Genomic DNA, 22,193 nt, shown 5'->3' on the forward strand with positions numbered 1-22,193 from the left:
GGCGACCTGTCGCTGACGCCATCAGCCCGGCACCTGCCAACATGGAAGGGGGGGGCGGGGGGGGCGGGCCTTGGCGCTCTGGGCTCTGGAGCGGCTGCAGCGACAGTCCGAGAGCTTCTGCAGGACGGTAAGGAGTCGAGGTCTGGCCAGATCGTGGGACTGGGGGACTGACTCGCTCCGCGACCTGAGCCGCGGTGGTGGACTCAACCCATCGATTTGCAGAAAGTTTTCCGGTCTCAAAAATGACCACTCCCCTCAGCTCGGCCCCCTGGCATTTCGGTGCTGGTTTAGCCCAACCTGTTTCCGTGGGGATTTGCTCCCCTCTTTCTTTCCGTGTCTCGGACACCTAGATTCTGGTTGCACCAGGTTTCTGGTTGCACCTGGGGCTTTCCTGAAGTTCGGGACCCCGCACCTGGTTGCTCTCGTTGGTAGTAACGGGCCGCTGACACAGTACTTGACGAAAGGGTGAATGAGGCTTTCGAGTCCGGTAAAAGTGTACCTAGAACAGATGACAATGGTAGAGGGGCCCCCTTTTGAGTGGAGTTGGACACACCCCCCTCCTTTAGCAAATTCTTGTATTATAAGGCCCTTGTTACAGGCCTTTTTTTCTTAATGAGGCAGTTACAATCTGACATGGGGAGGGTTCGTAGCATTTGTTCAGAGCTTAACCATTCGAATTAAATGTAGCAAATTTATTGATAGTTTTGGAGAGAAGTTGCCCAAAATAAGAGAGTATGATACCCTTGAAAAGTACATTCAGTAATATTAATGTAGTGAAAATGCCCCAAATTACTTATCTTCAGAGGAAAATTCAAATGTCTAAGAATAAAAGTAAGGCCCTTTTCACCTGTTCTTAAATTTTCCATAACGACCACCACATTCTACCTTATAGTAAGATAATTTATATACTTGCCTTAATTTCTCTACTGTTTGTAAAACTCCTTTTGATATTCCAGCGTTAATAAATGATACTTTGCATGCGGTAGGTACAGAATGTTTTTTTAAAATTTGAACATCACTGTAAGAAGCATTTGCACACATTATAGACTCAAGTGTGTTATAAATGATTGAAATAAAGTTCTAAATTATTGTTTTCTGATTGTCGAATATTTCATTATTGTCCTTAATTGCTTGCTTTTTCATCATAATTTATTTACTCTTCTCAGAACTAAAGTTATCAGAACTAGATTGTATTAGATTCTCTAGGTTAAAGTCTCTGTCTACTGCATTTGTGAATCATAATTTAAATTCAAGCAAAATTTGAGCTCCTTATATATGTACAATTCCCACTTTCGAGATGCTCACCATGTAGTAGAGAAGATAATCTTGTAGACCTATAAAAGTAAGCACTGTTGTAAGGGTACTAGGAGGATTGCGTGCAGAGTAAAACATCAGTACAAAAGAGTATGAGAACTGTATCTTAGGAACTGATTAGGGAATGTTAAAAAAGGCTTTCTAGGGGCCAGCAGGTGGTAAAGTGGTTAGGGTGCTGGTCTTTCTCATAGTCAGCTGTAGTTTGAGTCCCATACCTGCTGGCTTGAAAATCCTTTCAGGAGTGTGTGTGTGTGTGTGTGTGTGTGTGTGTGTGAATGTCCAGGATTCTGAGAGGTGAAGGGAATTGTGGCATAGCCATCTCCTCTGGGGGATAATTTCTCACTTCCCCTCAAAAACCAAACCAAACCAAAACAAAACAACTTTCTAAGTGAAGTGGTTTTCAAGTATAAATAAGACTTCCCTAGGTGAACTAGTGGAAGGAACAAGACAACTAATAGACACGTTTCAGAATGTTGGGTTGCAGGAACTGCAATTAGTTTTTTGCAGAGCAAATAGTTTTCATGTATAGTCCTGTTTAGTTCTCTTTACCATTGTTCACAGTAATTATTTCCATTTTTTTGAGAGATTTTTCTATAGAGTGGGTGCACATGTGGGAGAGACTGAAAGCAAGAGATCATCCCCCCAGGGGGGATGGCCACACTGCAGTCCCTTCTCTTCTATTTTCCTCTTGGGATTTTGGGCATGCACAAATGCATGCCTGGTGTGAGTTTCAAGCCTCCATGTCTGGGAATCAAACCATGACTGATCACCTGAGAATCCAGCACCTCAACCACTATGCCACCTGCAAGCCCCAATTATTTGACTCTTTACTCTTTTCAGAACTTTCTCTTCAAATTCAACAAATAACCTTTAACTTCCCTGAAAAAAATAGAATCAACTCGATGTGAACTTCATTTCTTGCCATTCATTCCATTAGGAATTGTCCTTGAGTTTTCTCTCCCTAAGCACCCATCTGCAGCTTGTCACTAAGTCCTATACATCATGCTCTCTGAATATCCATCCGATTTGTCACTTCTTTTACATTCTTAGTCAAGGTAAATGGGCACTGTCTTATTCAGGCCTTTATTATATAACCAGTCTATTAATGTAGTGCTTTTCTGGCCTCTTAGCCACCATGAGTGTGCTAATAAACTTTGATACTTTAGTGTTTGCCGATTTGGGTGGTGTAAATACTTCAAGGTTCCTACATGTGATATCTACTGACTCATAAAATTCCTGAAAACGTTGTAGTTAGCCCTCAAGAGCCAATACTGCCAACTCCAGCACACCACTTTGTGATGGATGCCTTTGCAATGATCTTCCATACCACTGCTAGAATTATTGTCTGGAACACAAAGCTGATAGTGCTTTTTCACCTTTTCAAAACCATGAAAGGGATATAGTTTTCACATTTTACAAACTGCCTACCAAACTTCCATTGGAACTTCATCTGTCATTCTTTATCCTTTCTGTACAACACACACACTTCTTGATCTAGATATGCTGAAGTCATTATTCCTCTTATTTATCAAAATGTGCCATGACATTTGTTTCTGCTCAACCTTCTCTTTGCTTGGGGTGGCTTTCTCCATTTATGCGCTTCACAGAACCTTTAATTCTGAGAACCACTGGGTAAACTCAAAGGAAGTTTGGTCTCAGAATTAAGACCAAAAACAGTTTTCTTCTTTCTCTTGACTACTCTTATACATATAAGTAGTCAAGAATATCAGTTTTTCCTTTTAGCAGATGATACTTTCATATTGATTAATCCACTCACTCAACCAATATTGAAAGCCTGCATGTTCAGGTAGTATTCAGGTCCTGGGGATGTAGTAGTAAACAAAACAAAGATCTTACTCTGATGAAGTATATATTTTAGTGGGTGTCTGCCACTGAAATTTTCCTGTGAGTACTCTATTTTGCTTGTTAGTGTAGTAATCTCTTTCAAGGCATCCTTATGTATATTTACCATCTGGTTCGGAGGTTGTGGTATATACTTCCCTTGAGTTCACTTTTGTATGTATATTTTAACGTTTAATTCTCTATTTTTATCACCCACAAATGTATGAATATCTGTATAGAAAGATATCTTCTCAACATCTAACATCATTTCTTTTTCTTCATTAAGAATCTATTTTGAATAGTTTTTTCTTTCTATTTATTATTTCACTCATGAGTCCTGAATTTCCATAATAACTTTAAGTTTGTATTTGTCTATTTCTATTAATACTCCAGATTCACTTTCATTATAATAGTATTTGTGCATTGAGAGCTATCTGAGGTTATAATATTATATATAACCAGTATCTATGAATATATATATATATTCATATATTCATATATATATATGAATGCTATCTTCTAACTGGCAATGACCTTGTTTTCATGAATTAAAGGGTAAAGTTAGTATTGATAGTTGTTTTAATCTTTTACTCACTATTTTCCTTCCTCTGATTCATTATAAAAGTAAACATTTAACAGTATAGCAGAGTGGTTCAGAGGGTGGGCTCAGCAGCTAGACTTTGTGGGTTAAAATTCCAGACAGTGACATTGGACAAATTCCATGTCTTGTCTTTGCCTGTCTCCTCATATTTGAAATGGGGAACTATGATAGTCTCAGAGAGGTGGAATTAATAATGAGGGGACTTCAAAAAGTTTGTAGAAAAATAGAATCAAAGTACAAGCTATTTTGGTACAAAAGAGTTTTGAAATTGCATAGTTCTCGTGTATGTGAGTTGCTTGCTTAGATCAGTGCCTGGCACGTAGTTAGCACTCATGAGTATTGCCATTTCTCTTTTGCACTTGCTTGTTCCACGTCCTCCTCATTATTATAGGACGTGTTTACATGGAAGTAGGCTTGAGTTCTTTTCTTTTCTTGTAGTCTGTTGTTGAAACTCTTTTCAGTGAAAATATAGTTCCGATTGTATAGGAAGACCTCAAAATATGTAATGACATAATTGTTCTGTTTTTAAATAGCTATGGTTCAATGCAAGGCAATTAAGGACTTTTCTGTTGTTTTTTTATTTTTCCTCCAGAGTGTTATAGTGACTTTTTAAATGAGGACTTTGATGTAAAGACTTATACTTCCCAATCTATTCATCAAGCAGTGATTGCTGAACAACTAGCAAAACTTGCCCAAGGAATCAGTCAGTTGGATAAAGAACTACACTTACAGGTAATTTTAGTCTTTTGTATTATACAGAGTACTCAGTATAAAGTGATAATTTAGCATTTTTGGAATGTATTTTTATTTATTTATTTATTTTGTTCTACAACACATTTACTTGATGGAGAGAGACAGGGACAGAGAGAGGAAAAATGAAAAAGCACTCCCTAGAGGGCATAGCCAGGCCGCAACTCCTCCTCCGCTCTCCTTTGGGATTTTGGGCACTCACATACACCTGCCCTGTGTATTTTTTAAGCTGCTGGGCCCAGGACTTGAATTATAAATGTGTGTATGTGTTCTTGGTAGTAACTCATTTCAAACACATCTTCATAAGTTTTACCTTTTTCTTTCTTATCTGTACTTGCCCTCTTTACATATCAAGAGGGATGTTGAATTCTACTTTTTGTTACAAAGAAAAATACATGGTACCTAATTAGAACAAACGATGATTATTCATTCTTGATTTTTCAGGTTGTTGCAAGACATGAAGATTTACTGGCACAAGCAACTGGAATTGAGTCTTTGGAAGGTATGTTTGTTTGTTTCTTTCTTATTTATTATTTGGAAGGTATGTTTTTATTAACTATTACAGATTCTGTAGCACTAGATCAGGGATTAGCAAGATTTTTCTGTTTGTGGTTGGATAATATGTTAGACTTTGCTAGCCAGTCTCTACAGTAGTTACTAAACTCTGCTGTTATAGAGTGACAGCAGCCAAATAACATGTAAATGAGTGTGTCTGACTGTGCTCCAGTAAAAGTTTAATAAAGCTTTGCCAACTGCTGATCTAATCTCTGGGTTCAGATCCTTGCTTTACTACTTATTAGGTGTGTACCTCAGTTCCCTGTGTATAAAACAGAGATATCAATAAATATTAACAGCATTAGTCTTAAGATTAAACATGTGAGTAGAATTCTTAGAACAATACAATATTGGGATCAGCAGTTAGCGTAATGGCTATGTTGCTGGACTCCCACATAGTCAACTGCAGTTCGAGTCCTGGACCCGGTGGCTTAAACTCACGCCGGGTGCGTGCGCGTGCGTGCCCAAGATCCCTAGAGGAGAAGGGATTGTGGTGTGGCCATCCCCCCTGGGGAGTGATTTCTTACTTTCTGTCTCACTGTCTCTCTCTGTCTGTCTGGCAAGCACACACGCCCTATAGTAAAAACCTCTCCAAGAAAAAAAAAAGAACGATACAATATTTAATGCTCATATATATGTTAATTAAACAATAGAAACATCAACAGCACTACAGAGGGTAGTCATGGAAATAGGCTTGAGTTCTTTTATTGTTTTGTGTTTTGTGTAGTCTGTTGTTGAAACTCTTTTCAGTGAAAATATAGTAAAAATAATAGTATGTTAGATTTTTGCTTTTATAAATCTCCTTTTTTGGCTCTTTTGTGAATTTGTCATGCTCTCTTCATTTTTTTTTTTTTTGGAGAGATTTTCGCTATAGGGCGTGTGCGCTCACCAGACAGACAGAGAGAGACATAGAGACAGAAAGCAAGAAATCACCCCCCAGGGGGGATGGTCACGCCGTAATCCCTTCTCCTCCATTCTCCTCTTGGGATCTTGGGCACGCACGCACATGTGCCCAGCGTGAGTTTTAAGCCACCGGGTCCGGGACGCGAACCACAGTCAACTACATGGGAGTCCAGCGACATAGCCATTATGCTAACTGCTGGTTCCCATGCTCTCTTCATTAAATATGAAATGTTACTGTGTTGTATATTATTACTTGTTTTGTGATTACTATTAATCATTGCACATCAAAAGAATAAGTAATTTTTCCTATGTTGATTCAATTCTTAAGGAGAGAAAATATTGTGTGTTTGTGTGTGTGTGTATGTGTGTGTGTACAATATCCTTTAATGCTTCCTTTAGCATCAACATTTTTTTTTTCTTTGAGATTTTTGCTATAGGGCATGTGCACTCACCAGAGAGACAGAGAGAGATAAAAAGCAAAAAATCATCCCCCCCGGGGGGGGATGGCCAGCTGCAATTTCTTCTCCTCATGGGATTTTGGGCACGTGTGCGCACACACGTGCCCGCCATGAGTTTTAAGCCATTGGGTCTGAGACTCAAACTGTGGTCGACTACATGAAGTCCAGTGACATAACCATTACACCATCTACTGGCCCCTAGTATCCCCCTAGTTATAGTCTGGTGGGAGAGTAAAACATTAAACAGGTACTTAAGTGGCTGTGTAATTACCTAAAAAGTGGCATAAAGTATAAGTATAGTGAAGAGAATCTAAGGTAGTTGGACGAAATCTGTTGATATTTGTTTCAGCTAATAAGACAAGGCTCAAAGGAATAGAAGTTTATCCTGTAAAAGCCTGGACGTAGAGTTGAGGGTAGGATGGAATATAGCAGGCCGAAGGTGACCATCTCCAGATCATGCAGGGTCTTGCCGACCAGGCTGTGAAGTGTAGTTTTCATAGAGAAGCAAAGGGAAGACCATAGAAATGTTTTAAGCAGAGAAATGGTATGATGTAATTTGAGCTTTTGAAGATAATGCAGGCTTTCTTTTTTTGTGATTGTGGTTTAAAAAAAAAAAATCCTCATGATATAAAATTTACCATTATATGTTATTTAAAAAATTTTCTCCCTCCATTCTTTCCATGAGTGAGTAAGAGAGACAGAGAGAAAGAGAGACAGCAATACAGTACCCCCAGTACTTCGATCCAGCCCCAGCTAGCCCCAGTTTGTGGGAACAACATGTTTGAGTACTCTGCGAGGTCTCTGGATTAGAATCCAGGGCCCTTCTGTGTGGGTCGGACTCATAGAATGTCATGTTTTACCTTTGTACCACATCTGGCTCCCCATTTTAACTCTTATTTTATTTTTTATTTTTTTATTTTTTAGATTTTTGCTGTAAGGTACATGCACTCACCAGAGAGAGAGAGAGACAGAGAGGGAAAGGTGAGATATCATCTCCATACCCCCAGAAGGGAAGACCATGCAGCAATCCCTTCTCCTCTGTTCTCTTTCAGGATTTTGGGCATGCACATACAGATGCCCGAGTGTTTTCCAAGCTCCTGGGTCTGGGACTTGAACTATGGCATCAGATGTGTGGGATCCATAACTATCACACCATCTCCTCACCCTTATTTTAGCTTTTTTTTTTAGAGACATTTTTGCCTTAGCATGCACTCAGCAGAGAGAAAGACAGACAGACACAGTGATAGAGGAAGTGAGAGATCACCCTCCAGAGAGATGACCGCAATCTCTTCTCCATTCTCCTCCCAGGATCTTGGGCACACAGGCACACACGCCTGGTGTGATTTTCAAGCCACCAGTATGGGACTGTAATCACAGTCAGCCATGTGGGTGTCAGCAAATACACCATCTGCCGGTCCCTATTTTAACCATTTTTGAAGTATATAATTTAGTGACATTAAGTACATTGACAGCGTTGTACAACTATCACCACTACCTTCTAGTATGTTTTTGTCACTGTAAATAGAAATCCCCTACTCATTTAGTTGTCATTCCCCTTTCTCTTTTAGGCTTTTTTTTTTTTTTTTGAGAGGTTTTTGCTATAGGGCACCTGCGTTTGCCAGAAAGACAGAGAGAGACAGAGAGATAGAAAGCAAGATGTCACCCCCCCCGGGGGGATGGCCGCAATCCCTTCTCCATTCTCCTCTCGGGATCTTGGGCAAACATGCGCCTAGCGTGAGTTTAAGCCACTGGGTCCAGGACTCGAACCATGGTCTACTACATGGGAGTTCAGCGACATAGCCATTACACTAACTGCTGGTTCCTTAGGCTTTTTCTATAGGGCAAGAATTAAAGGAAAGGACTAGTTATAAACCTTTACAAGAGTGCTGGCAGAATGTATTGGTTGCTTGGATTAGAATGGCAGTAGAAAAGTTAAGATGAGGTGGCCAGATGGTGGCATAGTGGTTAAGGTGGCTGGATCCCACATGGCCGATTACATGAATCGAGTCCCAGACGGCTTGAGAAACACACCGAGTATGTGTATGTGTACTAAAAATCCCAAGAAGAAAATGGAGGAGAAAGGATGTGGTGTGGTCATCTCCCTGAGGGGTGATTTCTCACTTTCTCTTTGTCTCTGTCTCTCCATCTCTGGTGAGCATATGCACCCTATAGCAAAACTTTAAAAAAAGTTAAAATTATGTATGTATGTTTCATTGTAATGTAATATTTTACTCAGTTGAGTCCTTGTAAATTTGTAAACCAATATCATGTTGTTTTTCTAGGTGTTCTTCAGATGATGCAGACAAGAATTGGAGCTTTACAAGGAGCTGTTGATAGGTACTATTATCCATTTTATACACAGTTGGGGTGGAAATAATTTTTATCCATTGATTTTTTTAAAAAGAATTTTATTATTATTTTTAATTGTTATTTATTTATTCATTCATTCATTTAAATTTGACCAGAGAGAGAGAGAGAGAGAGAGAGAGAGGAAGTGAGAAAGCAAGCCACCAGGTACAGAACTCTAACTGTGGTTGGCCATGTGGGAGTATCCAGTGCCTTAACCACCATGCAACTGTTGGTCCCTATTATTATTATTTTTTTTTAATTTGCTCTTTTTTTTTTAAGAATTATTTAATTTTTATTTATTCATTCATTTATCTTAATTTGACCAGAGAGAGACTGAGAGAAAGAAAGAGAGAGAGAGAGAGAGAGAGAGAAGGAAAGCCGGAAATCAAGCCACCAGGTCCAGGACTCGAACTATGGTCTGCCATGTGGGAGTATTCAGCACCCTAACCACTATACCACCCGCTGGTCCCTTTAATTTGCTCTTTGAGAGAGAGAGGGAAAGTGAGAAAGCAAGCCATCAGGTCCAGGACTTAAACCGTGGTCAGCCATGTGTTAGTCCAGCATTCCAACCACCATGCCACCTGTAGGCCCTATATCCACTGATATTTCAGGAATGATTTTATTCTCACTACTTTTTTTTTTTTTTTTCCTTTAGAATGAAAGCAAAAATTGTTGAGCCTTATAACAAAATAGTAGCCCGTACTGCACAACTAGCAAGACTTCAGGTAGGTTCTCATTTTTATTTGTTTACATTTTATTATTCATGTTGTTTTTATAATTTGATAGACTTTAAGAGTACGAGTTCAGAAGAAATGAGAGATGGAGACAGAACATGAGACAAAAGGGGAAAACTACTAGAGCCTTCAAATAAGATAATAAGTTTATTTATTTTTTTTTAAAGGGAGATTTTTGCTATATGGCATGTATGCTCATTGTAGATGCAGACAGAAAGCAAGAAGTCACAACTTGGGGCGATGACCATGCTGCAATCCCTTCTTCTCCATTCTCCTCTCAGAATTTTGGGCACGCACACACATGCATGTGTGTTTTAAGGCTCAAGGTCTAGGGCTTGAACTATGGTCAACTACGTGGTAGTCTAGTGATGTAACTGCTATGCCATGTGCTGGTCTCAAAATAAGTTTTAAAATACAAATCTAAACTACTATTCAAGTGATTACTTTCACTCTTATTCGTGAAATAAATAATAATGCTCATTTATTAACTTATTTGTGTCTTCTTTAGTTTCTTTCATTAATGTTTTATAGTTTTACAATGAACAGATCTTTCATTCTTAAGTATTTTATCTTTTTCATAGCCGTTGTAAGTGGGGTTGTTTTCTTGATTTCTTTTACAGATAGTTTGTTGTTAGTATGTAAAAATACTACTGATTTTTGTATATGGATTTTTGTGTCCTGCAACTTGGCCAAATTCATTTATTCTAGTAGTTTTAAAAAATAATTATTTAATGTTATTTGTTCTTCTTCTTTTTTTTTTTTTTTTTAAATTTACTGTAGGGCACATGAAGGAGAGAGAGAGAAAGTAAGTGAGAAAGCAAGCTGCCAGGTCCAGGATTTCAACTGTAGCTGGCCATGTGGGAGTCCAGCACCTCATCCACCACACTACCTGCTCACCCCATTCTAATAGGTGTTTTTGGTAGAGTCTTTAGGTGTTTCTATGTAAATGACCCTGTTACCTGCAAACAGGAACCGTTTTACTTTCTAATTTGGATACCTTCTATGTCTCTCTTGCTTAATGTCTCTGACTAGGACTTCCAGTACTGTGTTGAATAGAAGTGGTGAGAGTAAGAATCCTTGTCTTATTCCTGACCTTGGAGGAAACGCTTTTATCTTTCCATCCCTAATTATGTTAGCTGTGGGCTTGTTGCATGTAGCCTTTTTTGTGTTGAGATATACATTCCTAATGTATCTTATTGAGAGTTTTGTCAGCAGCTCTGGGACTCGAACCACGGTCAGCCATGAAGGAGTCCAGCACCTTAACCATCATACCACCTGCCAACCCCCATGGGCTTTTCTTTGATGGGAGATTTTTTTATTACTCTCCCAAAATTCATACTCATTATTGGTCTCTTCAGATTTCTATTCATGATTCTGTGTATGTTTAGGAGTTTATCTGTTTTTCCTAAGTTATACAATTGTTGGCCCCTAACTGTTTATGGTAGTCTCTTATGGTCTTTTGTATTTCTGTGATACCAGTTATAATGTCTCTTCTTTCATTTTTTTTTTTTTTTCCTAAGAGAGATTTTTACTATAGAACATGTGCAATTGCTGGAGAGACAAGAGAGATAGAAATTGAGAAATCACCCCCCCCAGGGGGGATGGCCACACCACAATCCTGTTTCAATTCTCCTGTTGGGATCTTGGGCACACATGCGCATGTGCCCAGTGTGAGTTTCAAGTCTCTGGGTCTGAGACTCAAACTGTGGTTGGCCATGTGGGAGTCCAGTGACATAACCACCATGCCATTTGCTGGTCCCCATTTCTTTCATTTTTTTATTTTTAAGATTAATTTTATCTTATGAGTGAGAGACAGAGCTAGCATACCCAACAGAGTCTTGACACTGTGATCCATCTCTAGCTTCAGCCTGTGCCAGATCATGGGCATGTGCAAGCCTAGCATACATAGGGAGATCTCCAGATGTGATGTGGGACTTTCCTGTGGGGGTCAGCCTTGCAAAGTGTTGTATTATATCACTGTACGACTGTTTAGCCCCTTTCTTTTAATTCTGATCTTGAGTGTTCTTTTTTTTTCTTAATGTAGCTAAAGGTTTGTTGATTTTGTTTATTTCAGAAAGCCAAGTTTTTTCTTGATATTTTGCATTATTTTTTGTAGTCCCTGTTTAATTTACATCTATTATATCTTTAGTTTGTTCTCCTTTTCTAGTTCTTGAGGTTTAACATTAGATTGTTTATTTAAAATCTTCTGGTTTTTGTTTGTTTGTTTGTTTGTTTGTTTGTTTTTGGAGAGGCTTTTGCTATAGGGCATGTGCTCACCAGAAAGAGAGACAGAGAGACAGAAAACAAGAAATCACCCCCCAGGGGGATGGCCACACCATAGTCCCTTCTCCTCCATTCTCCTCTCTGGATCTTGGGCATGCACACACATGCGCCTGGCATGAGTTGAAGCCACTGGGTCCAAGACTTGAACTGCGGTCGACCACATGGGAGTCCAGCGACATAGCCATTACGCTAACTGATGGTCCTGAAATCTTCTGCTTTGATGCAGGCATTTATTGATGTAGGCATTTATTGATGTAAACTTCTCTTTTTAAACTTCATAATTTTTGAAGTATTGCGTGTCCATTTTTGTTTGTGTCGTGATGTTTTTTAATTTTTCTTTTTATTTTTTCTTTAACCAGTTGGCTAGTTAGGAACATGTTGTTTTAATTTTTATATATTGGTGAATTTTTCAAAATTCCTCCTGTTACTACTTCCTGGTGTTAATACCATTATGGTGGGAAAAATACTTGCTATTATTTCAGTCTTCTTAAATTTGTTAAATCTTGTTTTGTTGTCCTAAAATGATCTATTCTAGGGAATGTTTAGTATGCACATGAACAAAATGTGAATTTTGCCATTGGATGGAATTTATATATATCTCTGTTAGGTCCATTTGGCCTAGAATGTAGTTCAGGTCTGTTGTTTCCTTATTGATTTTCTGTCTGGACGATCTGTCTATTACAGAAAGGGAGTACTGAAGTTTCCTCCTATTATTACAGTTTGAGCATCTAAAGTAAAAATCCATAACTTGAAATGCTCCAAAAGACTTTTTGAAAGTAGTAGTTCGCATTTTGAAGATTCATCTATGTTGCTTGCTGCTTAATTGGTTTATTTTCATTACTTTAGAATATTCCATTATATGAATATTCTGCTGATGGACTTTTGGATTGTTTCCAGTTTGGGGAATAATACTGTTGTGAATATGCCACCCTTTTGTTTATCTATTCAATTTGTTTATTCAGTTGATGGACAATTGGGTTGTTTCTACTTTTAGATACTATGACTATGGCTGAACTGAACGAGTTTTTGTGTCTATGATTTTTTTTGTGGATGTATTTTAATTATGTTGAGTATATACTAGAGAATACATGCTAAGCCTATATTACTGACATTGTTGAACATTTTGAGGAATGCTAACATTTTACAAAGCAGCTGCACTTGTTTTCTGTTCCCACCAGTATTGTACGTATAGGAAAGCAAGAAATAAATAGCTACAAAGGGTGTTTTTGTCTTGAACAGAAAATCCCTATTACTGGACCTCTAATTAGAAGAAAGTACTTCTATACTAATTATTCTGTTGATGTTTTTATCCCCATTTCACTCTCTTCCCAGAAAGCCTCCTCCAGCACAAGCTTCTGGCCTTTTTTATATACATGAATACATCAGTCGAATTAAATTATCCCCCAGAAAATCATCTCTATCCTAGCTCATTTTAGTAATATTTGCTTCTGAACAGCCTCCGGTTTTCAGAAAAAAATTTTCTAAGAATTTATTATTCATTACATTGAATACTTACATTTTTAAAGTTTTTAAATCACCTAAGAAAATTGAGTTTTTAAACTTTCAACTCATGTTTTTATTAATTATATAAGTTTAAAAATATTTAACAGCTTTATTGAGATATAATTCACATTCTTTTAAATATTTTTTTAATTTCACAAGTCCTTTCTCATAATTTTTGTTTATTTCTCTGTTGACCTATAGTAGTTATCCATATTTGTGGGGTAGACTGGTTTATTTTAGTACATGAATACAATGTGTAATGATCAAATCAGGGCAACAAACATATTCATCATCTTAAATATCTGTTAGTTTATGTTATGAACACTCGGTCTTTTCTAGCTATTCTGAAATGTACCTTTAATTGTCACCAACTATAGTTACTCTGCTGTGTTAGAACATTCACTGGGGAAAGGATAGTCTTCTTTAGTAAATGGCACCAGGAAAATTGAAAATTTTTATACAGAAGAAAGAAACTAGGTCCAATTCTCACCATATATGAAATTAACCCAGAATGATTAAAGACGTAAACATAAGACATGAACCATGAAATTCCTAGGGAAACTAAGAAATACTGCAGGACATTGGTTGAAGCAAAGATTTTCTAGTTAAGACTCCCAAAAGCATGAGCAACAAAAGCAAAAATAGACAAATGGGATTCTTTACATTTTTAAGCTGTTTATAATGTCGGTTTTTAACTTCTGAAATTACATTTTTAGCTATTAAAATTTTAATTTGCTTTAATTTCAAAACCATGTAAGTAAGGAAGTTTGAGAAAATTTAGAATGAATAAAATCATTCATAAAACCTCTTTTTTATACATGTTTTATATGGACGTATTTTTCATTATATGATTTCACAGGGTCTTTTTTTGTTTTCAGTAATTTTATCTACATTTTTATATGTAATGCTAACTTATTTTATTGGCTTTGTAATTATCCACTGGAAAAATCGATATATCAGAAGGGAATGAAGAAGAACGATGTCAACAACAGCATAAAATGCAAATCTCCCTAAACACTAGAAAAACAGAGAGAGCAATTAGAATAGCAAAACCAGATTCCCATGCTATGCTAGATTGTGCCTGTCCTTTAAGGGTCACAGCAACTTTTATTTCTGCTTTGGGAAAGCCAATGTCTATGTAAAAAGTGTAGTTACCTTGGGACTACCCTGCTGTGAGGAAGCCTAGGCCTGACACATGCAGCTGAGAGGTAGAGAAGCACTGAGACATCAGACATGTGTGTGCAGCCTTCTTGTGCCATCCAGATATGCCTCATTGTTAGCGGAATGGAACTAAGTGAGTAATTCCAGTTCTTCCCATGTGCAGCAGGTGAGCCCTCTCTAAAGTCCTGACCCATAGCGTGTAAAGTAAATCATTTCAGCCACTCAGTTTTGAGCTGGCTTCTTGTGCGCAACTGATAATTGATAAACAAGCCAAACTGATTTTCAAATATTACGGCTGCCATGGACGTATAAGAATGCAGGAATATTGTGTCCATGAACTTTTCCGTAGGAGTCTGATAGATTATGCATTTCAGACAACCAGAATGTCTTTGGAAACATTATGTGAAGACTGGTGATGAGCATTAGAACTAGGAATAAATGAAGATTATAAAGGGGAATAAAATATTATATATTTATATAATATATATTTGGCAAAGAAATAGAATTGAATTTTTAAAAAATGTGGAGAGCATATACAATAATTTTTAAAACTATTTTTAGCCATCATTTTTTATTTTAGTGTTGGTTTGGTTAATTAGTTGGTTTCTATGCATTGTGCAACAAAGCAAATGAATAATGATAAATTATTCTAATTATATTATTTCATATGTCCTTGAGGGCCAGGAACCTTAGTATGGAAGAAATGATAAACAAATGTAAGAACGAAGTATAAACCTCCTGTGTGTCTGAATTTTAGTTCAAGGTATCAATATGAACTTGTGAAATACTTTATTTTAAAATAGTATATGCCTTATACATGTGTGTATAGTTTGTACATATGTGTATGTATATATATGTATATGTGTGTGTATATATGTGTATATATATATATACATATATATATATATATATATGAAATGTTAATATGAGAATGTTTTATGTGTAATGTGGAATAAAGCAAATGAATATTTATGTGCTATTTTAATTTTGACATTTTCTAGCCTTGTCTTCGGAAAAGTCCCAGAAATGAGGAAATCTAGTTCCCAGAATGTGGTCTTGATATGCTGTTTCCTGCTATAAAAATCCAGGGCTTTTTTTAAGAAATCTTTGATCCCAGGCATAGGGATTGATTTTGAATATATATATATATATTCTGTAACATTTTTATACCAGATACCAAGGAAGCTATCAATGACAACTGTGTTCATGACAAAAGAACTCAGGAACCAACTTAAAAATGCTTCAGGGTGATCAACCATCTCAGTTTTAGCACTGAAATTCCTAAATCCTGGAAACCTCTCAGTGTCAGGCAGAGTGGTACATTTGCTCATGCTTAGAGAAACCCACTGGCTGAAGCAAGTCAGTCTGATCATCAATAAGGATAAAAGCTACAATAGATTGGCATCCATCACTATATTTAATCTATAAGTCTGTAATAATAGGAAACCATACCAAAATCCCCCAACGAAACAAACGTGAAATCTCACTCTAGTTCATTTTTGATGGATATTGGAAAACCATCGCTTCGTTTTGAAAATTATGAAGTAAGTGAAAGATCAAGTATTTATTCTTACTTTCCTATATGAGTAGAACCCCTGGGTAAACAATAGAAGACGAGGGACCAGCAGTTGGCGTAATGGCTATGTCGCTGGACTCCCATGTAGTCGACCACGGTTCGAGAATCGGACCTGGTGGCTTAAAACTCATGCTGGATGTGTGTGCATGCGTGCCCAAGATCCTGAGAGGAGAATGGAGAAGGGATTGTGGTGTGGCCATCCCTCCGGGGGTGATTTCTTGCTTTCTGTCTCTCTGTCTGTCTCTGTCTTTCTGGCAAGCATATGTGCCCTATAGCAAAAACCTCTCCAAACAAACAAACAAACAAACAAACAAACAAAAAAGAATAGATGACGAAATATAAAGTTTTTTTTTTTAGGTTTTTGCCATAGAGCATATGCACTTGCCAGAGAGACAGAGAGAGGGAAAGTGAGAAGTCACCCCCTGGGGGAGGGGGGGATGGCCACACCACAATCACTTCTCCTCCATTCTCCTCTTGAAATTTTGGGCATACATGCACACACACCCTGAGTAATTTTCAGACCATGGTAGGCCATGTGGGAGTCCAGCGCCTTAACCACCATGCCACCTGCTGGCCACAAAACAAAGTTTTTTTTATAGGGAAATTTTATGTGCCAAGCAATGAAAATGAAATGATAGAATTTGGAGTATCATCATTTTGTAATCATTTATGTTTTAATGACTTTTGACTTTGCATACCTGTTGCTGATAACATCACAAAAAGAGATAAAATCATGGATGTGTTATAAATATGTTACCACCTAATTATTAATCTTGCCAAAAATATTAAACCCGAATCTGTTGAAACTGCCTACATCCAGCTACAAACATACAGGAAATATGAAGACAGGAACTTGTTAAACTATACTACGGAGATACAGTCAACAAAACCCAGTTTGTGGGAAACTGTAGGACAGATGTTTATTCTGTAACATTTTTATACCAGATACCAAGGAAGCTATCAATGACAACTGTGTTCATGACAAAAGAACTCAGGAACCAACTTAAAAATGCTTCAGGGTGATCAACCATCTCAGTTTTAGCACTGAAATTCCTAAATCCTGGAAACCTCTCAGTGTCAGGCAGAGTGGTACATTTGCTCATGCTTAGAGAAACCCACTGGCTGAAGCAAGTCAGTCTGATCATCAATAAGGATAAAAGCTACAATAGATTGGCATCCATCACTATATTTAATCTATAAGTCTGTAATAATAGGAAACCATACCAAAATCCCCCAACGAAACAAACGTGAAATCTCACTCTAGTTCATTTTTGATGGATATTGGAAAACCATCGCTTCGTTTTGAAAATTATGAAGTAAGTGAAAGATCAAGTATTTATTCTTACTTTCCTATATGAGTAGAACCCCTGGGTAAACAATAGAAGACGAGGGACCAGCAGTTGGCGTAATGGCTATGTCGCTGGACTCCCATGTAGTCGACCACGGTTCGAGAATCGGACCTGGTGGCTTAAAACTCATGCTGGATGTGTGTGCATGCGTGCCCAAGATCCTGAGAGGAGAATGGAGAAGGGATTGTGGTGTGGCCATCCCTCCGGGGGTGATTTCTTGCTTTCTGTCTCTCTGTCTGTCTCTGTCTTTCTGGCAAGCATATGTGCCCTATAGCAAAAACCTCTCCAAACAAACAAACAAACAAACAAACAAACAAAAAAGAATAGATGACGAAATATAAAGTTTTTTTTTTTAGGTTTTTGCCATAGAGCATATGCACTTGCCAGAGAGACAGAGAGAGGGAAAGTGAGAAGTCACCCCCTGGGGGAGGGGGGGATGGCCACACCACAATCACTTCTCCTCCATTCTCCTCTTGAAATTTTGGGCATACATGCACACACACCCTGAGTAATTTTCAGACCATGGTAGGCCATGTGGGAGTCCAGCGCCTTAACCACCATGCCACCTGCTGGCCACAAAACAAAGTTTTTTTTATAGGGAAATTTTATGTGCCAAGCAATGAAAATGAAATGATAGAATTTGGAGTATCATCATTTTGTAATCATTTATGTTTTAATGACTTTTGACTTTGCATACCTGTTGCTGATAACATCACAAAAAGAGATAAAATCATGGATGTGTTATAAATATGTTACCACCTAATTATTAATCTTGCCAAAAATATTAAACCCGAATCTGTTGAAACTGCCTACATCCAGCTACAAACATACAGGAAATATGAAGACAGGAACTTGTTAAACTATACTACGGAGATACAGTCAACAAAACCCAGTTTGTGGGAAACTGTAGGACAGATGTTTCAATATATTCAACAAATTGCAAAGATAAAGAGATGGTAAGGAAAACTATAGATTATAAAAGAGCAAAATTAGACTGCTTAGGAGTATTTACTGTAGTAATTAAACCATAGATAAAAGTAAGGAAAAGATGACCATAAAGGTCAGCATAGGGCGTCTCTTCTTGTGGAGGTGAAGGATGGATGGAAGGTGATATGATCGTAAGGGTTGCTGTGGTCGCTGACACAGTTCCGTCTTCTGATCTTTGTGGTGATTCCAGGTTCACTGTTTATCTCTGAAGTAGATTTCTGTGCTTCTCTGAAGTGGCTTTCTGTGTTTCTAAGGAAAGAAAATTGATGTAGAAGAGGTAACTATATTGGAAAATGGAGCGAGTGAATGCCTTGTAGATTAGTTTAAAGTCTTGCTGATTGAGGATTTTATTAAGTGCTATTCGCAGAAGATGTAACATAATCTGTAAATAGAGAGCCACTAATGTTTATTAAGATGACTATAGTACCGAAAACTGTGCTTTTAAAAAGGTGAATTTGGTAGGTAAGATTTCAGTGAGAGACTAAAAGACGAGCCAGGAGACCCCTGTGTTAAGGTGAAGGTTATAAAGGTTAGGCTTAGGGTGACACTTGTAGGAAAAATAACAAGTGCTGTGTTATTCAGTAGGATAATCAATAAGATCTGGTGACAGTAAAGTATGGATGTTAAAATTATTGGGACTAGCAGATGGTGTGATGGTTATGTTTCTGGTCTCCCACATGGCCGTCTATGGATCGAGTCCCAGACCCAGCGGCTTCAAACTCAAACCAGGTGCATGTGCATGCATGCCCCAAATCCTGAGAAATGGAGGAGAAGGGATTGCAGTGTGGCCAATCCCCCTGTGGGGGTGATTTCTTGCTTTCTGTCTCTCTGTCTCTCTTTCTCTTTGGCAAGTACACACACCCTAAAACAAAAATCTAAGATAAAATAATTAGGAGTTAACTCAAAGATTTCATGTTTGAGGGTATACTCTTTATTGGATAGGACTGGAGAATTCTGGAAGGACAATTTCAGGGGATCATACTAGAGCAAGTTCTGGTATTTCTCCTTATGATGCATTTTGAATCTTAGAGGAATTGTTCCTAAGGATTTTACATTCCAAATTATTCATCTAAAGAAAGCCAATTCTGACAAGAAACAGGTAACAGTGGTTGTTACTGTCAAATACATATAGGAACATAGAGATGTGATTATGACTTTTTGTTTTTGAATTATTTACTTAATTTTATTTGTTGTTATTATTTTTTCATTTACTGTAGGGCACATATGCTCACCAGAGAGAGACAGAGAGGAAAGATGAGAAATAAAGCCCCTAGGTCTAGGACTTGAACAGTGGTCAGCCATGTGGGAGTCTAGCATGTTAATCACCACACCTCCTACTGGCACCTGATCCTGACTTTTCAGTGTTATTTCTGTTTAGATTTTGAATTTTAAATCATGTGCTTGTATTATTCAAGAAATATTCAGAAAATAAGTAACATTTAATTAAAAGATTAATATGTCCAAATTCTTATTTGGCATTCTTATAGTCTTTTAAGTACTTCAGACAATAGTTACTCCAAAAAGTAGTCAGGTAAACATGTTTAATACTTAGTTGTTTTTGACTTATATATGTTTGTAAACATGTGTGTGTTTGTATGTTCATGTTGAGTGTGTGCATGATGTGAACTGTGGGTGTGTGGGTATGACTGTGTGTGGTTCTGGTGTATGTATGTGTGCATTTCACCCATAAAAGAATGTTTATATTAATAGCTGGAAGCCCAGGGGTCCTGTCTTCTTAGTACTTCTAATTTTTATTTCTACTGTTATTGCTGAGTAGAGGAGAAATCCTTGCAGCCTCAGGGCCATTCAAAGGTGGCATTCATGCAGCAGTGTAGGCTGTCTCCTTCCTTTATCAGTTCTGAGACTGAAGATCACTGCTTACTCATTATTCCGTCTGATCCATTCCACCTCATTCATCCGCAGGCTAACTGCTCAGGATCCAGCTTTGGTGATAAAGTTTCCTGAATTAGATTAATTTTTATTTCTTACCTGTTTTTGGATAGGTTAAAAGCCAGTAAAGATTTGAGAGAGAATAGGAGGTAATGTGAAAATACATGGGATAGGGTTTATTTTTTTGGGGGGGGGGGTGGTGGTCATTGTAACTTTCCCTTTTATAGTTTATTAGTGATAAAAATGTCTAAGAAAACTCTATGGAGTATGCTTATAATTCTTTGAGAATTAGTAAGATTGGGGGAAGTCTTAAGACCATTCCTGTAGGGACCTAGAAAAGAGAAGCCAGCTATGGAAACTGCAGGGAACAGCAGAAGGAGGCTACTCAGCCTAGTACAGTGAAGTCAGTCTTGGCTGCTTGTGGGGATAATGAAAAGAGAATAGTGATGCTTGGTTTTTACCCCTAGAGATTCTGATTTAATTGGTCAGGGCTATGGCCTGGACATCAGAGCTTTTGGAACCTATCCACTTAAGTTTAATTTGCAGTCAAGACTGAGATCCACTGGCTTAGAAAAGAAAACTGGCCCATGACTGAGAAGAACCTGTGGGTTCCCCAGTGCCTCAATCTCAGATACTCTATTTGACATAAATTGGAGTTCCTTGTAAAAGGTAAAAATAGTACTTCTGTATGTCCCCTAGGTGATATGATGCTTCTTAAGGCTTGTGATTATTTAAGTTTCTAAATGGTGGGGATGAAAATAAAATAAAATAAAAAGGCATAAATGAGGTTAACGATGGTGGTGCAGCAGTAATGCAATGCTCTGTCATGCTGATCTACCTGGGATGGTCTTAGGTTCGCATCCCAAGGTTTCCCTCTACATGTGCGCTGTGTGGGCACACACACCTGTGTTCCTGACTAGCTGTGGCTGGGGGTAAGAGGGATCAAAGAGTGAAGGTTCTGTTGGGAGTGTCTCTCCATCTTTCTCCCGGAAGAAATGGATAAATAAACTTTGAAAAAGGCATGAAGAATCTTTAGCATCTGGAAAGAATGAGCAGCCATTTATTAACAGTAATAGTAATAAAACTTCATGAATTGATTATACTTAAACATTGTGATATTTGCACAGGTTGCCTGTGATTTGCTTCGGAGGATTATTCGCATCTTGTATCTCAGTAAGAGACTTCAAGGACAACTGCAAGGGGGAAGTAGAGAAATAACAAAAGCTGCTCAGAGTCTCAATGAACTTGGTAAGTCCTTTTTTGATTAAAGAGTTAGTAGAGGCTTAAAGATTTTACGTCACTTTTTGTTGACTTTTGTTACTGTCATTAGCAAATGTTACTGGGCAAAATTGTAAGATGGTTGTATACAGTATTGTCACACTTTTTAGAACAGGTGAGACAAATAAGTTGATTCTTGGAAATGCTGTTTATTTTTAAAACTATGATTCATATAGTAAAATTGCCTATATAGGTCCGGATTTTGATACATATAGATTCACATAACCATTACCACAGCCATGATGCAGAACAATTTCACCACCCCACAGAATTCCCTTATTATCTCTCTATGCTCATCTCTATCTCCTGCTCTTCACCCTGGCAACTGCTGATCTTTTCTTAGTCATTGTACCTTTGTCTTTTTGACTAAGTTACATAAATGGAATTGCAACATATGTAACCTTTTGAGGCTACTGTTTGTATTCACCGTAATACCCGAAGATGTATCTGAGTTGTTGGGTATGCCAATAGTTTGTTACTTTGTGTTTGCAGGAATAGCAATGTATGGATATTTTTCAATTTCAATCTATACTGATTGAAGGACATTGTGTTGTTTCCTTTTTGGTGATTAAGAATAGAGCCGCTTTAAATGTTCATTTACAGGTTAAGTGACCTTAAATTTTCATTTCTCTAGGGAATGTATCAGGAGAAATGCTGTTT

General features: G+C 37.7%; 1 protein-coding gene across 1 annotated transcript in view; it reads left to right on the forward strand.

The window, feature by feature from the left end:
- Positions 1-22,193, forward strand: part of COG5 (component of oligomeric golgi complex 5) — a 262,688-nt gene that overhangs the window by 406 nt on the left and 240,089 nt on the right. The window contains 7 exon segments of the mRNA XM_006161165.3: positions 1-61; positions 63-127; positions 4,350-4,489; positions 4,952-5,009; positions 8,706-8,760; positions 9,428-9,497; positions 21,383-21,503. Coding sequence (XP_006161227.1) covers positions 1-61; positions 63-127; positions 4,350-4,489; positions 4,952-5,009; positions 8,706-8,760; positions 9,428-9,497; positions 21,383-21,503 — 570 coding nt within the window.

This window comes from Tupaia chinensis, unplaced genomic scaffold, assembly GCF_000334495.1.
Source record: "Tupaia chinensis unplaced genomic scaffold, TupChi_1.0 Scaffold138322_1, whole genome shotgun sequence".
Taxonomy (NCBI): Eukaryota; Metazoa; Chordata; class Mammalia; order Scandentia; family Tupaiidae; genus Tupaia; species Tupaia belangeri.